At 37.0% G+C, this 18,670-nt stretch overlaps 1 protein-coding gene across 3 annotated transcripts in view; it reads right to left on the bottom strand.

Moving 5' to 3' along the window:
- FZD3 (frizzled class receptor 3) overlaps positions 1 to 18,670 on the bottom strand; it is a 71,294-nt gene that overhangs the window by 46,062 nt on the left and 6,562 nt on the right. For 2 of the 3 annotated variants that reach the window (XM_033229494.1, XM_033229502.1), the window contains one exon: positions 16,236 to 16,768. The exons of the other annotated variant lie outside the window; for it this stretch is intronic. In XM_033229494.1, coding sequence (XP_033085385.1) covers positions 16,236 to 16,424 — 189 coding nt within the window. In that variant the 5' untranslated portion in view covers positions 16,425 to 16,768. The remainder of the gene's footprint in view (positions 1 to 16,235; positions 16,769 to 18,670) is intronic. 3 annotated transcript variants of the gene reach the window in all.

Genomic DNA, 18,670 nt, shown 5'->3' with positions numbered 1-18,670 from the left:
CTAAAGAGACATGAATTACAGTTCAACCTCCACACAGCACCTCAACATACCAAACTTTCTGCTGAGAAGTCCTGAATGACTACACCCTAGTAGCAGAGACAAATCAGAGGGAGAGACCTACCAACACTGCAATGCAGCCTCTAACTCAGCTCAGTTCCTGACTGAATTAAAGTGATCTGCTGGCTGGATACAACAGCTCACAGCTGTAATCTCAGCACTTTGAAAGGCCAAGGCAGAAGGATCACCTGAGCTCAGGAATTTGAGACCAGCCTGGGCAAAACAGCAAGACTATCTCTACTTAAAAAAAAAAAAAAAAAAGCTAGGCATGGCGGCATATGCCTGTAGTCCCAGCTACTTGGGAAGCAGAGGCAGGAGGATCACTTGAGCCCAGGCGTTCAAGGCTGCAGTAAGCTATGATCGAAGCTGCAGTGAGTTACGATCACATCACCACATTCAGCTTGGGAGACAGAGTGAGACCCTGTCTCTAAAATAAATAAATAAATAAATAAAACAAATAAATAAAAGTAAAGTGCTAATTGCATTTACCTGCTAAGCAGAAAAGAGGATTAATTTTTTTTTTTTTTTTGAGATGGAGTCTCGCTCTGTTGCCCAAGCTGGAGTGCAGTGGCCAGATCTCAGCTCACTGCAAGCTCCGCCTCCCGGGTTCCCACCATTCTCCTGCCTCAGCCTCCTGAGTAGCTGGGACTACAGGCGCCCGCCACCTCGCCCAGCTAGTTTTTTGTACTTTTTAGTAGAGACGGGGTTTCACCGTGTTAGCCAGGATGGTCTCGATCTCCTGACCTTGTGATCCGCCCGCCTCGGCCTCCCAAAGTGCTGGGATTACAGGGTTGAGCCACCGCACCCGGCCGAGGATTAATCTTTTCTTAATTAATCTTTTCTTATATTAATCTTAGTAATATAACCTATCTGGAACCTCACTAACATTTTATAATGTCTAGCACTTAGTAAAAAATTACTGGGCATCTCAAGAGACAGGGTGATATAACTGAAAACCAAAAAAAAAAAAAAGTGGTGATCCAGCTCTTAGAGTTAACAGACAAGACTGTATATAACTATGACTATCTTTTTTATCTTCAACCAAAGATAAAAATTTCATCAGAAAATTAGAATTATAATAAAATTAAAATTCTATAATTGAAATTATATTACTGAAATTAACTTATTAGAGATATCAAAAGATAAGACTCGCAGAACAGAAAACAAGGCAAAAGAAAATATTCAAACAGAAAGAAGGTCATAGACCAAAAAATACAGAAAAGAGGGTAAGAAACATGTAAAACACACAAAATAGATCTAACACATGTAAATGCAATCTCAAAAGGACAGATCAGTAAGAATGGGGCAGAGGCAAAATCTACAAAGATGATGACTAAGGATTTTCCAAAACTGATTAAAGACAATCACCTACAGATTTCAGAAGTTCCCCAAACTGCAAGAAGAATAAATACAAGAAAACCTCAGCTAGGCATGTCTTATTTAAACAGTTGAAAACCAAAGAAAAATATGTTAAGGGCGGTCAGTGGAAAAAGGACATTACCTTCAAGGAAGTGACAGTAACTCTCAGAGTTGACTTCAGAAAACCAGAAAACAGTGGAATGGCTTATTTAAAAAGCTGAGAGAAAATAGCCAGTAAAAATATTATTTACAAATTAAGGTAAATACACTTTTAGATAGGCAAAAAAGGAAAAATTAGCCATCAGCAAACTGCACTAAAAGAAATGCTTGAAAGTTCATTAGACAGAAGGGAAATGATCTAAGATGAAAATTAAAAATGAATTAAGAGCAACAAAAGGGATGACTGTGGGAAAATATAAATGAATACTCTGTGCCAACAAAAATAATATCATCTTAAAATACATACAAAATACACGTAAAATTAACATGCATTATAGTAAAGTGGAAAAGGTGGAGGGTCAGAAGAGCACTAATAGGGGAATGATTGAAGTAACTATTTCTATTAGAATATTAGAAGTCAAAAGTACCTATCATAATTTTTAGGGTAAACAATAAAAGAACGCACAACTAACAAAGCAACAGAGAGGGAAACAAACAATAGAAGAAGATAAGAGAGAAAAAAAGGATGCAAAATAGTTTGAACAAATTAAAATCAAATAGTAAGACTGCAGATATAAACCCAAGTAGATCAATGAAAATTTCAAAAACCACCAACAGAAAAGAAAATTATAAAAAATTATTCCATTTAAAAGAGCATCAAAAAGAATAAATACTTAGGAATAAATTTATCCAATGTCACACAAGACAGAAAACTATAAAATATTGTTGACGGAAACTGAAGACCTAAATAAACAGAAAGACATCCTGTGTTCATGGTTTGGAAGACAATGTTGTTCAGATGGCAATACTCCCAAAAAAGACCTACAGATTCAGTGTAATCCCTTCAAAAATCCCAATGGCCTTCTGTTGTTGCAGAAATGGAAAAGCTGGTCCTAAAATTCATATGGAATTACAAGAGACTCTGAATAGCCAAAATAATCTTGAAAAAGAACCAACTGGTGTACTCATATTTTCCAATTTAAAAATGTATCACAAAGCTATTATAGGAATCAAAAATGTGTACTAGACAAGGATAGACATATAGTTTAATGGGACAGAATTAGGAGTTCAGAATTAAACCGTCACATGTGTGGCCAATTCATTTTCAACAAAGATGCCAAGACTGTTCAATGGGAAAAAAGTCTCTTCAACAAAACAGTGGAACAAGAGAAAATCCATATGCAAAAGCATAACATTAGTCTCTTACCTTACCTTATATACAAAAATTAACTCAAAATTTATTAAAGGCCTAAGTATAAAAGCATAATCTATGAAACTCATAGAAGAAAACATAGCGGCAAATCTCCATGACCTTGGATTTAGCAGTGGTTTCTTAGATATGACACCAAAAGCACAAGTTGAAAAGAAAAAAAATTGGTAAACTGGACTTCAACAAAAATAAAAGCTTTTGTGTACTGAAGGACACTATCAGGAGAGTGAACAGACAACCAACAGAATGGAAGAAAATACTTGACGTTCAAGCCGCTCTAAAATAATAATTGGTTTCAGCTGATGCCAGGGAACGGCATCCTCCCAACAGATAAGAAAAACCTGAAATTGGTGATTAGCAGCTTCCCGATAAGATCTCAGGAGCTGAGGGAGTGGGCTCAAACATGCTCACTATGAGGCAAAATAGCAGCGTTTTACTGATATATGACCTTCCTATAGGAAGGCTAGACGGGTAAGGGAAGAAAGCATCAGGTGACCATGCATACAACTCCAGTAAACACACTGTACATGCAGCCCCTTCCCAAGTGCTAGCAGGCTACTGCACACGCAAACAGCCCACCCCAAGGGAAGACTCAGGGGAGAAGACCCGGAAGTATGCCAACATATAAAACCATAAGTCAAATCAAACCATGCACCTGATCTCGCAAGTCACCCGCTTGGCCTTCTTCCAAGTGTGCTTTACTTCCTTTCATTCCTGCCCTAAAGCGTTTTACTGAACTTTCACTCCTACCCCAAAACTTGCCTCAGTCTCCCACTCTGCCTTATGCCCCTCAGTCGAATTATTTCTTCTGAGGAGGCAAGAACTGAGGTTGCTGCAGACCAGTATGGATTCGCTGCCACTGGTAACACACTTCGGTGCTGTGTGATTTGGATACATTCCAATGCTAATAAAAGAACTGTTCAAAATGCCTTACACATATTATCTCATTTAACCTTCAAAACAATCCTATAAGGCAAGTACTATTATTATGAACTCATTTTACAATACAGGTGAAGAAAATGAGATATAGAAAACTAAGTAGCTTTTCCAAGATCACACAACTACAAAGACAGACCCAGGATTAAGTCAAATCTCGGCATTCTTATCCAGAGCCCTTACATTTAACAAATTTGTTGTACTCAAATCTCTCCAAGTTTCAGTTTCCTCTTCTGTAAAATGGTCTTAATAACTCATAAGTAAAAAGATAAAGTTAGCATACAGAACACAATTAATAAATGATAGCTTGAAAGGGATTGGGGAAAAGGTGCAAGTTAATAGAGCTGTAGCAGGCCTACTTGGTGGGCATGAGGAGGAACCTTGCTAAATTCCCTGTTCTCAACTGCCAAGTAAGACAGTTTTTAAAGTGAAGTTTTTAAAAAAACAAAATAAAACACAGATGAATCTCAAAATCATCATGCTGAATGAAAGAAACCAGACATAAAAAAGTAGATACTGCATGATTCTATTTACACAAAACTCTAGAAAATGGAAACTAATCCATAATGAAAGAAAGCAGATCAGTGTTGCTTGGAGCAGGCAGTAGAGAGCGGGGTGACTACAAAGCAGCACAAGAAAGCTTTTGAGGTGATGGAAATGCTCTGTATCTCGACTGTGGTGATGGTTTCACAGGATCTGTCAAAACTCATCAAACTGAATGTTTTACATGAGGGCAGTTTACTGTACTCACATTATATCTCAATAAAGCTGTTACACAAAAACAAATACAAATATTAATATTTTTCAAATAAGCAAATTGCCCTGATTTTAACCTTAGCAATTTCTGACCTCAGCAAAATCAAAATTAAATGAGGTAGCCTGAACACTAAAAATGTGAGAACAAATGGATAATATAAGAAACACTATGAAAGCTCTATGAAGTACAGAAAAGGAACTTTAGCTAACTGAATTTTAAAAGATTCTTATTGAGTACTTTCCTAAACCATAATACTTTTGTTCACTAAATCAAGACCAGGGTATAGGAAGTTTACAAACTGGAAAGTAACTTTCTAAAATTAAATTTCTGGTTTCTACAACAAAGGTGCACTACAGGGAATCTTCCATTCTTTGTTCAAATTCAAATCAACCAAGCCTTTGTGCTACCACTCTCTTTCTTCTTTCAAATTTCCATTCCTGTTACCATAGGAACCTGCTTGCTGACAAGCCTTCAAGCATAGCAACAGCCCAAGCTTAGCAAGGATGTGCAGAGGAGACCCAGTCAAAGGCCAAAATTTGACTCATGAGAATCAGAATTCCAACCTTTGTCACTCTACAAAGGGTCTGGTAACCATAGAAACTGTACTCTATGGGGTTTGGGAGTTTTATGACTAAATTCGCTAAATATAAAACCAAATGTGGAATGGTCTTGAAAATTTAAAAATGGCTATTTCAGATCCCTTAGAATGAGAAATTACTCAAAAACAACTTTTTAGAATAACTGTAAGTGACTAAAAATGAGACCTTTTAAAAATCCCCTTTCTGTAACAATAAAATGCCTAATGAGAAAAGGTCCAAACTTTAATAATTATTTTGTATTAAAAAAAAAACAACTCTAGGTTTGTAAAAGTCTTTAATTTCAAAGATTTATTTTCCTGTTCAAATCTTAATTTTTAAAAATGTTCTGTGATAGCATATTAAATACCTTCCAATACTTTTTCAGTGAGTTTTTTACAGAAATTTCTCATTATCAGAGAAGAATACGTATTTTCATAAGTCAAAGCAGAGTTCCCACAGAGGTCTATAAATCTGACTCTCCTATGGGAAGTAAACTTTTAATATTTCCAATATCATGGATGGTTCTGAATTAAGTCTCAAAAGATAAAGCTGTACAAAACACATTTCAATGCATTTAATAATTGAAGACAAATCACTTTATAGTGATTTGTCACACAAGAAAATCAATCAAAAATTTCAGAAGCTGCTATTTTTTGTCCTAAAGTCTGAAATGACTAAATGCAATTTACTACTTGTATGTACCTTTTTGAATTTGGAAGTTTAATTCCTGGCTGGTTTCTCGTCACACCAGGCTTCTAGGAGGCCACTTTGCTAGATGTTTGTTTAGGGAAAACCACCTATTAATATTAACCTTAACAAAAAATAATAAAGAAAGTAAATCTGTTTGATAATGCATGTATTCTAAAGATTAACACCATGAATTCTAAAAATGTAATAAAAGTAGTTTCATTTTCTAAAAAGCCTATCCATAAAATGTTAATAATTATTGTTATATGGGGGTACATTATACTATTCTCCTAAAATAAAAACTACAGTAAAAAAATCTGTCTTTCAAGGTTCATTTAAATACCATCTGCGATTTGAAGCCTTCCATGACTCCTTCCACATACGACCATTCTCTCTTTGAATCCCCTTAGCACTTTGCTTTTTTGCGTATTTACCAAGTTCTTCCCTATATTGTACTTATCCAATCAAAATATATTTAATAGATACTAAATCTTAGACCCTGCACCAGGAGCTAAGCAAAAAAGGACAGTTGAAAGTTTTTAAAAATAAAATTTCTTTGCTAGTTTTACTACTTTAAAAGCATAATGTGTTCCTTACAGAAAAACCAGAAAATGTACATGTACCCTAGAACCTAAAGTATAATTAAAAAAAAAAAAAATGAAGAACATAAAAAACACAAACAAACTACTAATTCAGAACAACCACTGTTGGTCCTGGTGAAAATCCCACCAGATCACTCACTCTGAATGAACATGCATATATGTTTTTCAACCAAACCAGGATGATACTATACTAATGTTTTACTATCTACCTTACTTTCTTTTTTCAACCTAACAATGGATCAAGTACAACAGAATTTTGATAAGCAAAGATGGAGAATACGCATGCAGAAGAAACATGAAAGGCCTAGAGATGAGAAAGTTGTGTTGCTTTCTTTGCTTAATTACACCACTTATAAGTAGAAACACATAATGTTGAAGGATTCAAGTCACTTTGACACCCTGCCCCCCCCAAAAAAAAAGAAAAAGAAAAAAAGAAAAGTAAAATACTAGTATTCAAAAGTATATGGTAACCTTGGTACTGGAATTACCATCACCATCTCCACCAACCACAGAATTATTTATAACCCCAGGAAATTAAGAGCTTAGGTACAGCACTAAACCGTAATCAATTACTACTGCCACCTCTAAGGGATTGAGGATTTATCAGGTTCATGAATTAATTCAAACATTTATTTAGCAGTTACTATATGTGAGGTTCTGGGTTGGGTACTAGGCATACAAAGATGAATAAAGACAAGCTCTACTTTCAAGGGGTTAATTCTAGTAGAAGGAACAAAAATGTAAACAATTCCAATATAATAATATACACACAAAAACAGAAGTACATAGAAAACACACTGGTGAGTATGGAGGAGAAAGTCGCTAACTTCTAGGCATCCCAGGTTTCACAAGGAAATAACAACCACACCAGGCCTTGAAAATTAAGATATTACCAAATGGGATACTACAAGAGCCTTCCCGGCACAGATAGCATTTACAGACTTGATAGACTTAAGGAATGCTAAATAAGTAGAAGCCAATTTGTGAATGTCTATTATGCTTTGGATTTGATCCTCTAGGCAAGGATTGGCACTGATACTTTATTTTGTGTGTGTGTGAGATGGAGTCTCACTCTGTTACCCAGACTGGATGGAGTACAGTGGCACAATCTCCGCTCCCTGCAACCTCCGCCTCCTAGGTTTAAGCAATTCTCCTGCCTCAGCCTACCAAGTAACTGGGATTACAGGAGCACACCACCACGCCCAGTTTTTTTTTTTTTGAGACAGAGTCTTGCTCTGTCGCTAAGCTGGAGTGCAGTGGCAGGATATCGGCTCACTGCAACCTCCGCCTCCCAGGTTTAAGCTATTCTCCTGCCTCAGCCTCCCAAGTAGCTGGGACTACAGGCACGCGCCACCACACCCAGCTAATTTTTGTATTTTTAGTAGAGACAGGGTTTCACCATGTTGGCCAGGCTGGTCTCAATCTCTTGACCTCGTGATCTGCCCGCCTTGGCCTCCCAAAGTGCTGGGATTACAGGCGTAGATCCACTGCGCCCGGTCAATTTTTGCATTTTTAGTACAGATGGGGTTTCCCCATGTTGGTCAGGCTGGTCTCAAACTCCTGACCTCAGGTGATCTGCCCACTTCAGACTCCCAAAGTGTTGGGATTACAGACGTGAGCCACCGCGCCTTGCCAGTGTTATTTTATTTAATTAATTAATTTATTTTTGAGATGGAGTCTTGTTTCGTCGCCCAGGCTGCAGTGCAGTGGCATGATCTCCGCTCACTGCAACCTGTGCCTCCCAGGTTCAAGCAATTCTCCTGTCTCAGACCCCTGAGTAGCTGGGGCTACAGGTGCCCACCACCACGCCCGGCGAATTTTTGTATTTTTAGTAGAGATGGGGTTTCACCATATTGTTCAGGTTGGTCTCCAACTCCTGACCTCAGGTGATCCGCCCGTCTCAGCCTCCCAAAGTGCTCAGATTATAGGCCTGAGCCACCGCGCCTGGCCCACTGTTATTTTAAAAAGCAATTTTCACATATCTCGTTTGATCTTCATAACCAATTCCATTTTAATGATGGTACATGGATATTATATTGTTACTGTCCGCAGTTGATAGTAGCAAAACCTGGGCTTGAACTGCGTTGTCGCTGAATTTCATACTCTTGCCGGTATTAAGAACCCTCATGTATCAATAATTATGAAGGTATTTCTGTCTCTGTAAAGTAGGTGATGAAAATCATTGAGACACCATTTCCCACCTATCATACTGGTTTAAAACAAACAAACACGACAACATATCATTTTGGTAAAGCTGTGAAGAAACAGATACTCTCACACATTATTAGTGGGAATGCAAAATGGTACAACCCCTATAAAGAGGTGTGGCAATATCAAGGAAAGTAACACATACATTTATACTTCTAGGAACCTATCCCAAAAATACACTAGTCAAAATGTGAAAACACATTTGTAAGATTATGTAACAGTAAAAGACCAGAAACACAGTTGTTTCCTGTGTCCATCAACAGGAATTGAACGAATAATACTGTATATCCAACCCAATGGAGTAAAATTTAACTATAAAAAAATAAGGATCATGTCATACTCATGAAGATAGCTATTAAAAAAACAAAACAAGGCCGGGTGCGGTGGCTCAAGCCTGTAATCCCAGCACTTTGGGAGGCCGAGACGGGCGGATCACGAGGTCAGGAGATCGAGACCATCCTGGTGAACACGGTGAAACCCCGTCTCTACTAAAAAAAAATACAAAAAACTAGCCGGGCGAGGTGGCGGGCGCCTGTAGTCCCAGCTACTCGGGAGGCTGAGGCAGGAGAATGGCGTGAACCCAGGAGGCAGAGTTTGCAGTGAGCTGAGATCCGGCCACTGCACTCCAGCCTGGGCGACAGAGTGAGACTCCATCTCAAAAAAAAAAAAACAGAAAATACCCAGTGTTAGCCAAGATGTGGAGAAACTGGAATCTTGTATATTACTGGTAGAATTGTAAAATGGTGCCACCATATGGAAAACACTTTGACAGTTTCTCGAAAAATTAAACGTGGAATTAACATATGACCCAGCAATTCCACTTCTGACTACAAACCCCAAATAATTTAAAGCAGGAACTCAGATTGTACATTTATGTTCATAGCAACACTATTCATAATACTCCAATGGTAGACACAACCGAAGGGTCCACTGATGGATAAATGGATAAGCCAAGCATGTTATATACCTACAATGGAATACTATTCAGCCTTAAAAAAAGAAGAAAATTCCAACACATGATACATCGATGAACCCTGAGGATGTTATGCTAAATGAAATAAGCCAGTCACAAAAGGGCAAATACTGTGTGATTCCTCTTATATGAAATACCAGAGGCAAAGAAAGTAAAACGGTAGTTGCCAGGGACTAGGGAGAAGAAAAAATGGGGACTGATTTGTTATTTAATGAGTGTAGATTTTCAGTTTTGGAAGAAGAGAAAACTCTGGAGATGGAATTGTAATTATGTTACATAACTGTATTATGTATATCTTACCACAATTTTTTAAAATTTTAAAATGAGGAACATCTATAAATGCTACTATGAAATATCTGAAATATATTAAGTGGGAAAAAAAAGTAATGGAGGGAAAAAAACATATAACTGTATCAAAAAAGGTGAAAGAATATATACAGATATATATTAAACAAATATTTTATATAAGTGTTATATTAAAGGTTTTTAAATGGAAGGATAAAAACTTTTTAAAAATGGCTACCTTTAGGTGAAAGGAAAAAGTAAGATAGAGGTGAGAGAGGGATAGAAACTAGACTTCTCTGAATGTACCTTGAAGTATAATTACAAAATAAATGTCATTCCTCAAAATCAAAATAAAACGTATGAACCTGTGTATTGTGTTTAACCACATGAAGAAAAAATATTTCAGTGACTTAAAACACAATAATTTGACTGTACATCCTTGCTGATACACATCTCTAAAGAACAAAAAGTATAAAGAAATCTTTGTCCCTAAAGGACAAAAAGCATAAAGAAATCTTAAACTGCTTGCTGTAATCATTGTTAGTAATAATATTGCTAATATTATTCTGAAAATCTATAATGTATGTGTATAATAAACTTGAGGATAAGAGAATAGAGAAACAAAAATGAATTTAAAGATGCTAAATAAAATCCATAGCCAGGCATGGTGGTTCACATCTGTAATTCCAGCACTTTGGGAGGCCAAGGCTGGTGGATAGCTTGTGAATAAAAGTTCGAGACCAGACTTGGCAACATGGTGAACCCTGTCCCTACAAACAAACAAACAAACAAACAAAAAACACAAAAATTAGCCAGGCATGGTGGCATGCACCTGTAGTCCCAGCTACTTAGGAGGCTGAGGTAGGAGGATTAATTGAGCCCGGGAGATTAGGACTGCAGTGAGCTGTGATTGTGCCACTACACTCCAACCTGGGTGACAGAACAAGACCCTGTCTCAAAAACAAAACAACATCCTGCAATAGTACTTGAATTGCAAGTATCAGTATAAACTCATGATTGACTTTCTCTTAAAAAAAAAAGTATTCCCTAGCTGTGTTCATGAAAAGGCCTAAAAATGACTTATTATCAACAGACTTAGCACCCAGATAGTGATCTCTTAATTATCATTTCCAAAATAAAAGGAACCAGTGCTTCCTAGAGAAACTGATGATTCAGGGTTTGATGCAGAATTTTATAAAGTGAGCTTGAACCACACCAGAAAGAAAAGAAACTATTAAATATTAAACACCACTAGGGTGGTGTCAAAAACACTAAGGAGGGCCAGGCGCAGTGGCTCATGGCTGTAATCCCAATGCTTTGGGAAGCCAAGGCAGGAGGATAGCTTGAGGCCAAGAATTCAAGACCAGCCTGGGCAACATGGTGAGACCTTGTCTCTACAAAAAAAAAAAAAAAAAAAAAGTTCTTTAAAATTAGCCAGGCATGATGGCATGTACCTGTAGTCCCTACTTTGGAGGCTGAGGTAGGGGGATTGTTTGAGCTTAGGAGCTTGAGGCTACAGTGAACTATGATTGCTCCACTGTACTCCAGCCTGGGTGACAGAGCAAGACTTTGTCTCAAAAATAAAACACTCAGGAGCTGCCATACAGAGGCTCCCACTACCAAACATGGAATATTCTGAGCCTCGATAATCACTGTGATAGATTTAAAACATCAAATATGTTAAAAAAAAAAAAAAAAAATCCTTGAGTTCACAATGAAACTTAAACCAAAAAAAAAAAAAAAAAAAACCCTCACTGGTCACCTTTGATGGATGGTTGGGAATCAACTAATTATTCTAAAAACTAATAAAGGGGGAACATGGAAGCACTTATCCTATCTTTCTTATATAAACTGTAAAGAAAGTAATCCAATAGTCAATGAGAAGTTTCCAAATATTCCAGCTAAGAAATGAAGAAAGGGTAACAGAATTAGAATATCACCATATTGCAAACCCCTAACAAAACTATTCGTCTAGGAAATCATCAATGGCTGCTAACATTTACAAAAAGAGTAACAACTTAATATTATGTGCTCTTGGCAGGAGTATGTTAGCTACCTATGAAGTATTCCTTCCAAAACAACAATAAAAAACCAAACTGGTGTCAAATCAAGCTTCTACAGTGCCTGTTTACAAAAATAAATGAGACAGAGACATGGTAAACACCACCACAGGGATGCAATCAGCAAAATAAAGACTATGGGAAACTCTATAAGACAAATATATTACAAGAAAAAAGGAGAACAGGAAAGGAAAACCTATAAATTAAAACAGACTTAAGAGACATCAATCGGATGCAATGTATGAACCCTGATTAGAAAAAGCCAATATGAAAAAAATTGTGGAATATGCAAGAGTAATTTGAACATTAATTTGATACTTGACACTGATAAAGGAATAAAGGTATTGTGTTCATATATTTTCAAAGAGACCTTACTTTTCAGAGATATATACCAAAATATTTGTGGATGAAATTTTGACATTTGGGATTTGCTTCAAGGTGACCCAGAAGGGCGTGCAGTGATAATGAAACAAGACTAGCTACGAGTTGGTAATGTTTAAGGCTGGATGCTGGATACATGGCATTTCATTATATTATTCTATTTGTCTATACTGAAAATTACCATAATAAAGTTTTTTAGTAAAAAGCTCAAATTTGAGTTTGGATAACTGGGAGACTGATTCAAACATACTTGGTTCTTAATGAACCATAAAAGATACAGGATGTTCAGGCTTTTAAGCTCTGTGTTCCTACTAGGATTATTTCACTGCCAGATTACCATGCTCCCATTATAAGAAAACCTTAAATCATAAAAATATCTTTAATGAGAATGACAAAGGAAAACAGGAAATGGAGGCAAACATAAACCATCCCAGGAGTTTTTCCTCTGATTATCCTATAGAGAGGCCTACTTTGCTCTATATACGGGGTGGGGAGGGGCAAGCAATCAGCCTCCCAAAGAGATTAAAGATTGCTCGTTCCACACACTAACTGAAATTAAAAAACAGGGTGACAGGCAACAAAGAATAATGCTCTGTATTCACACAGCACTTTAACTTTTCAAAATTCTTTAACATAAATGCCACTTATCTCACTTGATCTTAACAATAACCCTATAAAATGGCAGAAGAAAAAATTTACTTCCTATTGGAAATCAACACAAAGAGGTCTCAAACCTAGTTAGTGACAGAATACAAGTCTCCTGTCCCTATTCTAGTGCTTCTTACACTAATCTGTTCCCATCCTAGCCAATCTGGTTCAGTTATTCAGCATGTGGAAAAGCCTGCCCAGATCTCTTTTATTATCACTAGAGTCGTAAATACCTGATAATAGGTGGCTCAGTAAAGATTGCTACTGACATTTGTTGATTATTGCTCCATGCTGAACAGTTCCCAAAACTTTACTTAGCAATTTGGACAGCTCAAAATGGTTTGGAAGGCTCAGAAGTGAGAATTCTTTTTCCTATCAAAAGCTACTCATACCCAGGAGGAAAAGAGAACATCAAGTTAACAACTTAGAAGAATGTAGCATGTATGTTTGTATATTGATGTGCATGTTTTGGAAGGCAGAGATAAAGAAACAAACATATTAGCAAGAACCTTCTTTTCTAACTTAATGGATTGATACTTACCCATTTAAACATGTCCCAGTCTCAATAAAAGTACAGAGTATGAACCCTGCAGACACAATGTAAGAAATCCGACTTGTTGATTGTGAATAAAATTTAAAATAACCCAGATTCTGTTCCCTATTTGTGGCTAATCTAGTTTACTGCCCACATACCATTGTGTTCCAGGCACTCATTTTAACTCACAAAACAGTAAAGGAATGGACTCCAACCAGGCGCAGTGGCTCACACCTATAATCGAGCACTTTGGCAGGCCCAAGCAGGTGGATCACTTCAGCCCAGGAGTTCAAGACCAGCCTGGGCAACATGGCAAAATCTTGTCTCTAAAAAAATACAAAAAAATGAGCCAGGGGTGGTGGCACACACCTGTAGTCCCAGTTACTTGGGAGGCTGAGGCAGGAGGATCACCGGAGCCTGGGAGGTTGAGGCTGTGGTGAGCCATGACGGCACCACAGCACTCCAGTGTGGGCCACAGAGTGAGAACATGTCTCAAAAAAAAAAAAAAAAAAAAAAACACAAAAAAAGAAAAAAGGAATGGACTTTAGGCAGGCTTAAAGCCTGGGGCCTGCTGAAAGATGCTATACCTAGGAAACTGTCTTTGAATTCATCCAGTCTCACAGCAAACACTCAAGAATGTGCTGGGTTTGCTCCAATTACTTGTGCCTGCTAAGCTGGTTCCTGGATCAGTAGAGGGATGGAGGTGGAGAGAGTCATCAGCAGCACTGAGCAGGCTGTGTTGTCTGTTGAATTTCCACGTCATTTGCTATTAAAGAAATGTTACACTCTCAAACTGTGTTTGATTATTCTTCCAGTCAGTGGCATCACTGTCCTGATACGATAACTATGCAATATGCAACTATTCCCAACATTACTTCAAGTCATTAGAACCTTCTCTTAGAAACTATTACTCACTTAGGTGCTCTCCCTAGAATGTCTGAAATTCAAACAGACGCAACTCTATTGTCACGGAAATATCTAGACTACCTGTGTATATTTGAGAAGGCAGAGAGGGCCTATCATGCTATCACTATGAATGAATGCCCCATGAACCTACAAGGAGGGATGCAAATTCACTGGAGCAAATACATGGTGTTTCTAGTACTTCCATTTAGATGATTTACAAATGGAATTTGGAATAGAATTAATATTTGCAAATCACCTATTGTGTATGATGCATTGTGCTAGCTACTTTATAAATCTCTTATTTAATCCTAGCAGCCCTTCAAGGTATATCATATACTGCCTTTTCACAAATGAAGAAAACAAAGATCAGGAATTTGTTAAGTAACTTGTCCAAAGTCTTAAACCTACTACATGGCAGAGCCAAAAGTTGAACCCAAGTCAGGACAAGCATCTTTATGACCTGCTTCTTATTAACCTATTTGCTTCCCAAAGGAGCTATGATTTAAAATGATATCAGACATAAAAATGTTTCTAATTCAATTTTCTGTGAGAAATCAATAGCTTTAATACATAGCAAAGATTACTATGCCTGGAACCAACTTATTGTATTAAACCAATACCCATTTTTACATATCCTAATCTGACAGTCTATACCAAATCTCTCTCTTCAACCACTTAGACCTCGTGTACTCAGAGGAAAAGCAAAAAATGTTTTGTTCAACATCTACAGCATTTTCAAATATGTGGAATATATAAGATGCCCTCCTTATTTCAAAATATATGAATAATAATCTTAGAAATTTTCTCAGACTTAGGTTTCTCGATTTTACTATAAAATGAAGAATTCTAAAACACAGGCTTCCATTTGCTGAAAGTGCTATGGAAACAGGCTGAAGTCTAATGTATCAAACATTCTCTCTAAATTATATTAGGTAGCCCCGCTAATATGAGAATATGAACAAATGGTAAAAGCTATCACTTACAGAGTACCTACTATGTGCCAAGAACTATACATGGATTTTCACTTTGTATCTTACAGAAGTCTCTAAGTTACAAGCAAAGAAACTATGGTGAGAAAGTGGTGAGAAAATTCATATAACGTGGCCAAAGTATACAGCTAGAAAGTGGTAGAGGAAGAATTCAAACCCAGGTTTGTCCACCTCAAAGTCTATTCTTATTACCACCACTGCTTACTGCCTCCCGGTTCTTATCTGGTATATATATATCCCTGTCCTCAATTCTAAAACCATTATAGATATATATACCCTTATTTAAACCTATTATTAACTATATCAATTAATGTGTCCACAGTTTGCAAATCTGAAATAGTTTCTAAATTAAAATAATTAAGAAATGTCTGAAGAATTACCATTAAAAAAATTCAAATAAGGCAGCAAACCTTCATAAAATTCTGAGAGATCAAGAACAGATAATTTGCATTGACAAAAACTTTTTCCCTGTTTGGAAGTTATTCTTAAATTTTAAACTTCTGAATGGCTATTATCTCTCACGTTCTGGTATTTCAAATTTCTTTATAAAAGTATAATGTCTAAAATATAACAGTAACATTCACCAAATGTGAATTCTTCAATCTATTAGAGTCTGAAGCAAAACATATAAATTTTTAAATGTATAAGACATAATTTAAAATAGCATATTGGGAGGCTGAGGCGGGAGAATGGCGTGAACCCGGGAGGCGGAGCTTGCAGTGAGCTGAGATCCGGCCACTGCACTCCAGCCTGGGCGACAGAGCGAGACTCCGTCTCAAAAAAATAAATAAAATAAAATAGTATATTATTTTCCTGTTGTTTATCAAACACATTCATTAGATTGGCTGATGGGACAACACAAGAGTCATTCACTAAGATACGTCAAAGAATAGATCAAGTCTTACCTCCATTGCTAAAGCTGCTGTTTGTTGGTCATAATGATTCAGAAGATTAGGCATGAAGGTAGTATTATAAGGCAAATCTTGGCACATCCTCAAGGTAATAGGTTCACAGGAAAACAAACTGTGCCCACCTATATGCCCCATGAACACAGTCAAGGGCCAAAAAGAGAAGACAATCCAAGTCATAGCCATCCTTCCTGGGTCTGAACGAGATTCGGATGATCAGGCCTACTCAATATGAATTTTAGATATTTATACACCTGCAGGTCTCAGCTCGAAGGTACTTCTTCTATATCTTACTGTTAAGTTCTTCAAACAGTTAAATACTCTTCGCACCGTCAGAGGTTTGTTAGCTTGGTCTCACAAAAGGCGTTTGTTTTTGGTTTCACAATATGGGAAAATGACATCATCTTGTCTCTTCTTTTCATTTTATTACATGGGGCACATTTGGCCAACATATCAAGTTGATCAACCACATTCCCAAACCACAGATTCCATCTTAGGAGAAGAGCTATTTCTTCCTTCGACTGAAATATCTGAAAAGTATTATTTTTAAAAAATGTGAGAAATTAGTCATTTCCTCTCAAAGTATTATGGACTTGACATTAATAATCTTTGATAAGAAATATTATACTGACCTAATAGTTAACAATATGTGGGTACTTTATAAAGATATAATGTTTCTACTTTATCATTTATGCTATAGCTACACCAAAAGGATCCTTAAACAGCATTTAAATGCAAATTTAATTTCTTCCCTCAGTTGCTTATATAACACATGGTTTAACTTCTCATCTATAATGGCAATTTTTCATCAGTCACAATATACAATTGATTCATTTTGAAAAATTCTTATGCTATTGTCCTGAATTTTATTTAAAATATAAATATTATGCTTATAACCTAAATTATTGAACTTAAAATTGTATGTGTTTTAATCTGTAACAGTATATTTTTGCATTAACTGATACAGCAGAAGACATCTGTGAAAGTGGTCTGAAAAATAAGTCAGATACAGATTCAAGTCTCTTGCTAGCTGTGTGAATGTAAACATACCATTTAACTTCTATGCACCCAAAATTTTTCTTCTTGAAAATGATTCCAATACCACCTCACTCACAGGGATGATATGAGTGAATCATAAGACAAGGAACGCAAAGGTACTTTATAAATGGTAAAGCAGTATTAAACATTAGACATTTTAATCACTGAATCAGTTTATACAAATGCTACCTCTATCAACCAATACTGAACTGACATATAGAAGGTTCTAAAATACTAGGAAAATTTCACAATATTACATTATATTTTAGATAGTACAAAAATTTAACAACACAGATGTAGCACTAAGAAATATTTCAGCAACGAATGGTCATTACACACAGCCATGCTGCACAGAGAATAGAAATCATCCCTAAAAAGTCACAGCAGAAATAAGAATAATTCCCAGTTATTGTTTCCACGGAGCTTTAGAATTTCTAACTTGTATGTACTTCTCCAGGGGCAAACATATGTGTGATTCTCAATTGGAGGTGAGAGGGTGTAGGTGGAGTGGAAGGCAGGTCTGGTATGAAAAAGGCATATTCTAAGCTATCACATTTTGATTTGGTTTAGTAACAATGTTAACTTTGCTTTTATTTCAATTTGTTTCATATGCATTGGATAGTTTTATGTTTGTTGTGGAGAGCCTAGGTTGGGAAAAGATGAGAAATTCAGGTTCAGAATTTCTCAAAGCCCCAGATTAACAGCACAACTCAAATACTAGCACCTATAATAACTTAGATTGTGGGACCTAGAACTGCTTTGGCTTAAGCGGGGAAAGAAACTGTCCTTTGTGCATTAACTACCAATGATTGGGAACTCTATGTCCCAAGCTTCAGTTACCAGGCAGAAAACTATTTGGAGAAAGTAAAACAGTGGCTGAATCTTTCCAATTTCTCCCTCTAGCAGACAGTCTTGACTAACGGAAGGGAAAAGAAAAGTGTATGGTCCCTAGAATTAGGAAACTAAGGTTAAAAGTAAACCCTGCTCAAAAAGCCCCAAAGCTCCTCATGTTCTACATCAGAAATTTCTGAAACAGATTCTTAGCCTGCCATATTTTTTTTCTCCCCACAAATGTGGAGGTTTGCCTATAGAAAACAGATACTGGGCCGGGCGGGGTGGCTCATGCCTGTAATCCCAGCACTTTGGGAGGCTGAGGCAGGTGGATCACGAGGTCAGGAGTTCGAGACTAGCCTGGCCAACATAGTGAAACCCCGTCTCTACTAAAAATACAAAAAATTAGCAGGACATGGTGGCAGGTGCCTGTAGTCCCAGATACTCAGGAGGCTGAGGTAGGAGAGCTGCTTGAACCTGGGAGGCTCAGGTTGCAGTGAGCTGAGATTGCGCCATTGCACTCCAGCCTGGGTAACAAGAGCGAAACTCCGTCACAAAAAAAA

The sequence above is a fragment of the Trachypithecus francoisi genome, unplaced genomic scaffold (assembly GCF_009764315.1).
Source record: "Trachypithecus francoisi isolate TF-2019V2 unplaced genomic scaffold, Tfra_2.0 Contig01440, whole genome shotgun sequence".
Lineage (NCBI taxonomy): Eukaryota > Metazoa > Chordata > Mammalia > Primates > Cercopithecidae > Trachypithecus > Trachypithecus francoisi.
Note: the sequence above shows the minus strand (reverse complement) of the source record. Positions and strands in the feature narration are given on the sequence as shown.